Below are 11,132 nucleotides of genomic sequence, written 5' to 3' on the forward strand. Positions count from 1 at the left end.
TAAAATTTCTTTATTCTTTATTTCCATTAGTTGCTTGTTACATTTGTCTTCAACAAGCCCAAGCTTCTTTTGAGAATGAAATATAATTTAAAACATCAATCTAATTAATGTTTCTAAACATTAAATAAGAACTTAACTTCTCCTAATTTTTTTGAATAATACATAATTTTGGTAAATTCTCTAAGAAATATGCAAAATGCACCAAGTCTTTTCATTTTCTGATCAGATACATAGTAGGATTTATAAATTGAAAACTCAATAATAGTAATAAGATAGTTAAAGCAAAAGTAATATTTATCAGATATTTTATAGCCAAAAACAAGATCTTTCAATGTGATAGCTTTTCTTTATTTACTTCTTGCAATAATAAATTGTTTAAAAAAGAACATTGACACAAAACAATGTTCTGAACATGATTTATGAATAAACTGGCTGCCCAGAAACAAAATTACTATAAATTATAGCATGAACAGACACGTACTACTCATTACAAGACTTAAATAGTTACTAAATAGTTTCCTTGACTTTTTAAATCAGTTTGCTCTTTTGAGATGTATTTTTAAACATAAATGGTTGAGTGGGTGTGTTATTCCTAGTACAACACTTTCACTTAAAACAAATTATTGCCGGGGTACTCATTCTTGCCCTTCTTTCAAAGATAATGTAAATTCTGATAAGAAGTGGTAATATTAAAGAATAAAAAAGGTTTGCCTCTACCACTGATTGATTTGAAATTAATGGAAAGGTAACTGTTTTATCAATCCCCCAATCATATAGGGAAAACGGTACTATTCATTCTGCCATAGGCGACAATACTAACATATTCTAAATTTACTAGTTTTTACAATAAAAACCTGGACAAAGCAGTTATGTGTGGTGTTAGTACTTTATTACTCTATTTTAAAAATTGAAGCCAAATAGTATGATGACCAATTTCCAACGGAGCTTGTTTATGTTATCCATGCCCACCGTCATTTTACACCAAATTTATGAAATTTTGGAAGCCTTTTCGAATAATTCTCTAGAAACTATTTCAATAGGTTTTAAAATTGATATTGTAAATTTACACACTGCAGTTATTCATAGATAAATAAAAAAATATATTGTACCCTAACATCCAATCACAGCCCTCCTAAGTTGACTTCCTTCACCTGTCTTGGGTACACAAAAGGCCAACCTAATGCTGGGAAAATGTAATAGTACCGTTTTCCCTATAGAAGGTAGCCTGTCGAAATAAATATAAACGCCGGAGTCAAAAGTCTGTAATATGAAAATAGTGTATCGCAATATTTGGCCACCTTTTGATGAAATGTGGCAAGTAGCTTTAGAAGAGCAAATGAACGAATACTAATATACAATTATATACATATAAAAACGGAGTGTAAAAAAGTCGAATCTGAAAGATATTTAAAATAAGAATTGACTGAACAAATATCCTTTATTTCGAACTTTCTACATATATTCCTGTCTAGTTTTATCTAATCCTCATATGCAATATCTGAAATCCTTGCAAATTGACCAGTGTTGTAAAAGAAGTTGCATGATAGCGACACGTTTTGGACACCTTCAACTGGAAAATTAATGTGTATCATGAACATTATAACTTTTTAAGATGTGAATAAGACATAAGTCTTTCTGATAATAATATTCATGATTAAGGTTTCCATCTGACAAATTGACATTAAGGCTTTAATGCGCATTTCGACAATACATGTCTCTTCAGTAATGCTCGTGGCCAAAATATGTAAAATCCAAAGCTTATATAAAAGATGAAGAGCTATAATCTACAAGTTCCAAAAAGTATAGACAAATCCGTGAAAGGAATCAGAGCTTTGCAGGAGGGAGATACATTCCTTTAATACTTTATAATAGTTTTTTTTTATCATTTTGAAACAGCAAATTTAAGAACACAAAAAAATCCGTATTTTCATGCCAGTACCGGAGTACTGGCTGCTAGGCTGGTGATACCCTCGGGGACTAACAGTCAATTTCTTATAGAAAGCGTAAAACGTCAAAGATGATAGATATTGTAAAATATGTATTTGATAAGAACTGTCACAGAAATATACTTTTACAAAGAACAATGCATGAAATTGTCATTGCAGGTAAAAGACCTCGTCATGATAATGATATCATAGTGACATCATTTGTGACATTTCAGCACATAAGTGACCAGGTTAAATTAACCGTTTCGTTTATCGATCAAATTAACGTTATTTTGATTCGTTTCTTTCAGTTTATGTTTATTACAATTTTATGGGCCAAATGATGACATTTATCAGAACTTCTTTGGTAGTCTATTCTATTAAATTGTATATATTACTACCCGCTGAAGCTGCACGAATTCAAATGACAACATATGCGATAAAAAAAATACTTCAATCTAGATAAAATGCAACTAATTACCCCAAAGAGTGTATGTCCCAAACAAATAAATTTAAGAGAAATGTTAACATTTTTACAGATACTTTATGATAAAGCAATAGATTTTTTTTGTAAACGACCATTGAATAAAACAACCAAAAGTGTTATTATCCATAGTTTTTGGAAACAGGCATGGGTTTTCCTTTCCTTTTTTTATTTTATGTTTGTTTCTCGAAACCAGCCATGTTTTCCTAAACAATCTTTAGTAAATTTAAATAATCATTTGCTCTATAACAACATGAGTAACACCGAATTGTTATCATCAAGGCAGCGTGTTCTAAAAGAATATGCAGGCCTATCCACTTGACTTTATTCATATTAACGTTAAACATGTCGTCATTGTGGTATTGTTCTGTCGTTTACAATTCTTATTGTATGCGAACCCCCGAATATTGGTAGGGACCGTGCTGCTTTGTCTTTAGTTTTTGTATGTATTGTTTTGCGTACTGTGGTTTTTGATTTGGTCCTTTTCTATTCGCGATCACGTTATCAGTTTATTCTCGACTTATGGGTCTGAATGTCCCTTTAGTATATTTTCCTTTTTTTAAATGTTGTTATTCAAATAGGGTTCCATACAAGCATGAAATGGAAGAAAAGGCATGGTGCAATAAATATGACACAACATCATTTACGAACACTTTAATGGAATAAACAGTTTCAAAGACTGAATATGTTTTTATTTAATGTTCCAATACAAGAAATCACTTGTTACAAATTAAATGTTTTTTCTTCTTGTATAAACTAATATTGTATAAAAAGAAGCATATCATTTGTTATATTTCGAATAATACTTGACACCTTTGAGGCCGATCGAGGCGAGACTTGTTAGAAGGGAAGAAATCTGAGAAAACTTGATAAACCCTTCACCTGTGTTTTGTTGAACTTCCTTACGTATATTTGATTCTTGCAATTTGATTATCATTTCGCGTTCAAATGCATCCATTTTGTCTTGGATTTGTTTTTTCGCTTTTTCATCAGCGGCTTGTTCTATCTCTTTCTGTATTCTTTCCTTCTCTGCCTCTAATATTATTTTAAGGCGCTCCTCTTCTATTCTCATGTCGTCTTTGACCTGTTTTTCAGCTTTTTTATAATCGTCATTCGTATAAAACGTATTGCTATTTTCTCTTTTGATATCATCAACTAAAGTGAGAAGTTGTTGCACTTGCTTTTCGGATTCAGTCCCCTTTAATGTATTATCTATTCCAATAACCCTGGCATAGCATTTGTCATTAATAAATTCTTTAACTGGACCAGGAAGTGTTGAAACGTATGTCTTGATGTCGAACTCGATTATACCACTGTCTTCCATGTCACGTTTATAATCATCGAATCGAGTAAAAGCTACTATAATGTACTTGAAAAGATTTTCGCCGAAGTGTTTGACAAACCTTTCAACCGTGTACACATCTTCAGCAGTAAATCTTCCAACAACTACTACCAGAATGATCGCGTGTGGACCCGGTGCAGACACGTAAATACATCGTGTTATTTCCTTCAGAACTTCTATCTCTTCTTTGGAGGTGTCCAACAAACCGGGTGTATCAACAATAGAAATTGGTTTACCAAAAACGATAGCATCGCGAAGTTTGCAAACATTAGTTAACGATGATCCTTGAGAAGATGATGGAAAATGCCTTCCTCCGTTTAGTATGGTGTTACCGGTTTTGCTCTTTCCTGCCCCAGTTTTCCCGATAAGAACAAGTCGTAGAGAGTTCATTATAACCTGAAAAAGAAAATAAAGGCAACAGTAGTATACCGCTGTTCAAAACTCATAAATCCATGGACAAAAAACAAAATCGGGGTAACAAACATTTTCGTAACATTTTGCAAAATGATAAATATGTCAAAGGGATGTTTGAAGTTTTCATAATTTTTTTCTCTTTAGAAGGCAATGCAGTGCACGTTCTGGAGTGTCAAATAGTATAAAATCGATCCTTTTTCTCAAAGTAACACCTTTGCTGAACTTTGAAATATCCTTATATATATTGGCTACTTCAACGTTTTAAATGCTATAACAACCGTTGTGACTGAGAGAAATATAAATATGAGTGATAGTTTTTTTTATCAGATAGTTTTTATTAAATTTCCTTTAAAGTAAAAGATAAGAAAGGTCTGGGAGCCAGAAGGGCCCAACTCCCAAATTTTATTTAATTTGTCAAGATGTAACTCTATACCATAGACCTTCTGAAAATTATTGCATTTTGGGTCTAACTTGTTTATTCTGTTACCTAGCAACCAATATAATGGCGGAGTTAAAGTCATCAAACGTGATTAATATACAGCTTTAAAAAATAAAAAAATAAAAAAATCTAAGTGATAAAGATGTCATGTGTAAGAGTATGCATTTGTGTAGTGTTGCATGGACTATCTACAAAATATTGTGTATATGATATGTATACCGATTGTATAGTATATATAGATATGTAGTATGATGAATAAGAATAAAAAAAAAATCTTTCGTAATTTTCGAGGTAAGTAAAAACAAAGAGGAGCGAAAGTTACCAGAGGGACAGTCAAACTCAAAAATCGAAATGAACAGACAACGCCATAGCTAAAACTGAAAAAGACAAACAGACAAATAGTAGTAAACAAGAAATAAAATAGAAAACTAATGACTGAGCAATACAAACCCCACCAAAGACTGGGGGTGAAAAACATGAACGAGGAAGTACTCGTATTCCTGCCATAGTTTACATATGTAACGACGTACAGTTAATCATAGAATATACATTTAATTTGCGAGTATTATCATCACAATATGTTTTGAATATATTGACATTTCTTATTCTAGTAAAGGAAAAATAAAAGTAGTGCATTGTAATATAATTCTTGTCAACAAAAATTTTATGTTTGTAACTATAAACTTGAATTTATGACGACAAAAAACCCAAATTCCTAAGCATAAAAAGAGCCAAACATGCTACAGTTGAAACATACACATTCTACAACATAGTCTATACTTGGACCTGCAAATGCAGATAACTAAAACTGAATTGCCCATATTTCTAATGTAGTGAAAAAAAGCTAACTCAACATCAGGATTCCTCAGATGGAATTTGAGATATTGCCAACAAGAATGGAAGACAATAACACTCATTTCGCTTGTCAGGTCAACAATGGATTATAGAGCAATAATATAGAACCATTACAAACATGACAAACCTACACACATTTAAAAGCCTGAAAGGATAATAGAAAAGCAGCAATAATTATAACGGGATACTACAAGTATTGATATTATTTTGATAGGAAAAACTTTACCTGCACTTTCAGAAGATTAATAAATGTGATAAGCTTTCATACATTTAAGAAAAAAAGAAAAATGTTAGCAAACATGAATGGTGAGTATAATGTAGAACATGCAAATTTTGCTTTAATGTTTATCAGGGATTTTCTGACATAGTTTCCTTTTAGAAAAAGGAATATTATACATTTATTTCCAGTACGTGAGGGAGATATAAAGATTTGTTCACCGAAGAATATTCACATATTACAAGGGCTCTGCCCGCGGGAAATATGTTTTTTCTTGGCTGAGCAAATCTTCATATCTCCCGAAGCAAAGGGAAATGAATGTAATATTCCACTGCCTATGCTTTGCTTACTATCAATACAGTAAACATTATTTTGTTTTCTTATCCGCTTGTTTTTATAAGTTAAACTAAACACGACATACCCATTTTTAAACAGTACGAATCAACATTTATTTATAAGTCTTTTTGTTTTATCGTCTGAAATAAATTGGAACACGATAATGATTATTGCTATCGATATTTTAGGAAGAATAAGAAGTTCAAAACGCTTAATGCCACACGATGTAATCCCGACATTTCAGAGGGGAATATGATCCTCAGAATAGAATATGAAGATATGTTCAATGGCATTATGGGTAGTCTAAATCAGATAATGATTAAACTATCAATATGTATAAATAGTGGAATAATATGATTTACCACTGACTATGTGAATAGATAATATTTCAATTGACTTATATTTGCTATATTGATATTTAACATCAATTTTGTCATTGTTATTATTTAGCATACGTTCATTTTCCTAACAAATAATATATACTATTAGGGTTCTAATTGTCTATTATTTTTTAATGTTAAAGGTGCTCCTTTTATTTCAGTAGGACAACTGTTGGCTCATAAAAACCACGAAGATATTAAAAAATAGTACAGATTAATACAACTTGCATAGTCATTTGATATGTTAGGGGTTGCACTAAATAGTCAAATTCTCCAAATATTTCAAACAGACTTGAAATATGAGAATTAGTCTGTTTTCATGACTTGTAAGGTCTAGTCAGTCAACAGAAATCAATTGAGTATATTTTATATTATAAGATGCGAGAAGCCTAAACATATTCATATATAAATACGAACAGGACCGAATTACCAATGCCAGCTATTTATTGTTTCAAATGAAGTTGCTTAACACGTTTTTGTTTTGAAATTTAAGAATAATTTATTTTTCATTTTTACTGTTTGGATGCTTGTGAACTATACATAAATAAAAAAAAATGACTTATTCATTTATTTATTAATGTTACGTTCAGTAAGTTTGTTTAAGTTAATTTTGCATCAAATTTTGTATTACCTTTTGCTCTATTAAGCTGGGAATTAATGTACCTGTATTAACTGACATGCAATTTTAAATGGCGGTTTCAAAAATTAAAATCTTTAGAGTTTGAAAAGATTTCGATTATCAATTTTAATTACTCGCATATCAAATAAATAAAGATGTATTGAAATTAAAATGAATCGAACTTTATCGATTTATTTCTTTCTTCTTTTAAACACATGAACGAATACTATACAATATGATAAGTCATTACGTTAATGCATCACATATAGTTCTGCTTCGCATGCTATACTTTGACGAAACTTTATTTCAAAGATACACTTTAAAAACTACGCATTTATAAATGGTAAAAGTTAACACAACCACGGAGCATCCCTTAGTTCTTAGTTTTGTACTTATTCCAATAAATGCATCCGAATTCTCGTACAAAAGAAATTAATGTTTCAAACGTGTTCATTGGATATCTTATCCTAATATTCAATGTTTTCTTATTTGATATTGGTACTGTTTTGTACACTTTTTAGTCGAATACATATACTAGTATATGGTTTAGAGTTTTGGTTCTAAACAATATATATATATGTGTAAAAGGTACGACCATCACCAAAATATATATGCCTGTATTCAAATATGTTATCATGCTGAGATCTAACATTGTTGGGTTGATGTTTAGACGAGTTGTATATACATTATGTACACAGCCATGTATCACCATCATTGATGGCGATCCGATGGATACATCTGTTGTCGGGTTGTTACTGACTCAGATGTACTTATAATTATATCTGACATAGAAGATAACAATTAAAAGTCGCTGTACTACCTTCGACAATAAGGAAAACTTCTACTACATAGTCAGTTATAAAAGACCCCGCAATGACAAATGAAAAAACATTTAAATCAAGAAAATTAACGGCCAGATTTATGTACAACACAATGAACGAAAACAAATATTTATGTAAATGAAATGCTTGTTATGTTTAATTGAAAATATATATGGGTAAGAGAAAAAAGTAAAATCACAAAAATACTGAACTCAGAGGAAAATCAATTTGGAAAGTCCATAATCACATGGCAAAATCAAAAAACAAAACGCATCAAAAACGAATGGACAAGAACTGTCATATTCCTGACTTGGTACAGGCATTTTCAAATGTAGAAAATGGTGGATTAAACCTGGTTCTATAGCGCTAACCCTCTCACTTTAATAACAGTCTCATCAAATTCCGTTACATTTACATGATGCGTTAAATAAACAGTCACAATCAATAAATTAGTCAAAATATGGGAACATCAGACATCATCGTATAACAATTTAACAGGACACAACAACATCTACTATCTACGAACACATGGATTGATTTGAGTGTCTGACGTCAGAAAAATTATATACGTCACATAAATTTGTCGTTCAATGTGCATACAATAGTTATCAAAAGTACCTGGATTATAAACAATTTTAAATTTTACATAGGCAATGAGCGCAGACAGGGTTAAAAAATCAAAAGTATATAAGAATAAATTACAGAAATCGAACTAGTCCAAAAGTTATACATAGAATTTATGAGAATCCAAAACTTTTAAAAGGAACAATTTAACAGGACACAAAAACCTATCCACGAACACATGGATCTACTTGAGTGTCCGACGTCAGAAAAATTATATACGTCACATAAATTTGTCGTTCAATGTGCATACAAACAATTTTAAAATTTACATAGGCAATGTACGAACGCAAGAGATAAGAATATGATCAGGATAAAGGCTATTTTACCATCAATGACTAGTTATTGTGAAACTGTATATTCTAGAGGTGGCGTGATTCAGACGTGGATACTCAAAAAGATGTGTTTGTTTGTTTTGTTGGCACATCGTTGTCAATACAATGGAATTTGATGCAACCGTAATACAAGTGAGATGTTTAGCTAGCTTTAAACCCATGTTTAATCCTCTATAAGCTACATAAGAAAATGTCTGTACCAAGTCAGGAATATGAAGTTATTATCCAGTCTTTTGGTGTGTTAGCTTATGATTTGGACTTTCCGTTTTGATTTTTTTCCTTCAGTATTTTTGTGAGTATATGCAATCTATATAAACTCATCTCAGATACAAGGATAAAACTTTTCTACCATTAACACAAGTATCACATTTCTGAAGACAAATTGAAACTAAACGCCGATGAACATTGAAAGAGATGGTATTGCTTTTCATAAAAAAGAATGGCCGACGTAGATGCACGTATCTTATCTGAAAGAGAGGTAAATTCTAGTTTGTAAAAAATCACTCTGATTCAAACAAACAAATCTCTAAAACTCACATTATCACCATACTTGATTTCTTGCTTGACAACATATTTGTTACGTTTGAATGTCGTGTTTTACAACACACTATCGGCATTGCCATGAAACCAATTTGTGCCAGTCTCTTGCCGACTCGTTCCTTTATTCTTATGATGCCGACTTCATACATGAGGGGGAATGCACGATTTAGAATATCGTATCAACTGAGAAGATATCGCTGCTGCGACATAAAATAAAAAATTCACATTTGGGAAGTTGAAATCATCTCTTTTGTAACAAAGTGTTGTTCTCAACCGACCCTCATTGTCATTTCATAAGTGAAAATCAAGATATAAAACTTCTATCAAACAAACGAATAGCCAACAGCCTTATCTTTTCAAAATCAATTAACGAATAACAGACAGCAATCACTAAAAACCAAAGAATTATAGGTTTCTATATTTGGAAAGCACATTGCTATATACCGGTATCACTTGATATATGACATCAACATTATTTCTAAGTGAAATGATGACGAATATTTTATCAGAAGGGATATTCAAACTTTGGGGGAAATTTCGACTTTGAAGGGACATTCCTTTTATATAATGGCCATGAAAACTGTGATTTTTTTTTACAGTACATGGACCTTTTTTTTACAATGAAAACGTTGTCGTACTAAAACAGGACCGCCACCTACACTATAGTGTATCAAATATGAGATGGACCTCCTTTAAATTAGACAGGAGATTATAAAATTATTGTTTTGATAACAAAAATATAAATGTGTTTGAACGGATCAGTCGGCTTTAACAAGCTGTCTTTTGTGTTGTAAGGACTAGTTTTGGTAAGTGATAAATATAAATGGTTTGAGTTTTAAAGCCTTAACAATCCATTGATAAATAAGTAGAGGAATATTTAATATTAAGTTTACTTAACTGGTCGATGACTGGTGAAATATATTGAAAAAAACTTACTTGTTTGTTACTTTTTTAGAAAGTCGTAAGGTCTGTCAGTAAGTGTTGTATTAAAGTATAAAAGATGGTATAACGTGTGGCTCTATTGAGCTGAGAATTATACCGATCTGCATAAGTTGGCATGTGATTTCAAAAGGGTGTTATCAAATTTAAAAAAAAACTATATAAAAGTATTGTATACAATGAAAAGTTTATAAAGTTTTCGTTCATCAATTTCAATTACCCGTATCATGTATATAGAGATGCCTTAAAATTAAAATACATTGAAAATTTATCAAAATTTCTTCCTTTAAAACACCTGAGTGAATAAGTAAAGTCTTACTTTAACTCATCATGCTATACTTTGTAGAGACTTATTTGAAATGGCGTGTCTATTTTCCAGGCCAACCGGGAAAAATAGGAAAAAACCATTATTGCTCCGTCCATCCGTTTGTGCAGGTGCATTTTTTTTTAAATGCTAGGAAAGTGTTTCGGGTGAGGGTTCAGATTGCAAACGTGCGTATGCAATGGATGTTTTGAGCATCGGAGATTGTGTTTTATGTTTAAAAATAATTAAAGAGAACGAGATTGCTATAAACACAAATTTCTATAGGACAGACTAAAGAACAGAAGAGTGTGCATGTAAACTAAGAGGAATAAAACATGAAATTAAATTTTAATAGCAAAGATCAATCGTACTATAAATTATTTTAAATCTCTATTTTTCTCATAAAAATCACCATACATTGTTGCATTTTGATTCTTATAACTGTTACTTACGGGTGAAAAAATACATTACTTAACTAAAATAACTTAAATAAACCACTACTTGGTAATATGTCTTTTAATAAAAAAGATAATCTTATACAGTGAAATAAGAAACGGGTAT

General features: G+C 31.1%; 1 protein-coding gene across 1 annotated transcript; it reads right to left on the bottom strand.

Annotated features, from left to right (window-relative positions):
• Positions 1–3,136: 3,136 nt before the first annotated feature.
• On the bottom strand, positions 3,137–4,144 carry LOC134719620 (GTPase IMAP family member 4-like). The gene has a single exon (XM_063582610.1). It carries the CDS (start codon positions 4,139–4,141, stop codon positions 3,191–3,193), a length of 951 nt encoding a protein of 316 aa, XP_063438680.1. The 5' UTR covers positions 4,142–4,144; the 3' UTR covers positions 3,137–3,190.
• Between the last annotated feature and the right edge of the window lie 6,988 nt (positions 4,145–11,132).

The sequence above is a fragment of the Mytilus trossulus genome, chromosome 5, assembly GCF_036588685.1.
Source record: "Mytilus trossulus isolate FHL-02 chromosome 5, PNRI_Mtr1.1.1.hap1, whole genome shotgun sequence".
In the NCBI taxonomy this organism is placed as follows: Eukaryota; Metazoa; Mollusca; class Bivalvia; order Mytilida; family Mytilidae; genus Mytilus; species Mytilus trossulus.

What these genes read in the sequence shown, in the direction of transcription:
- LOC134719620 (XM_063582610.1), bottom strand. Translation starts at nt 4,141, where the DNA reads ATGAACTCTCTACGACTTGTTCTTATCGGGAAAACTGGGGCAGGAAAG.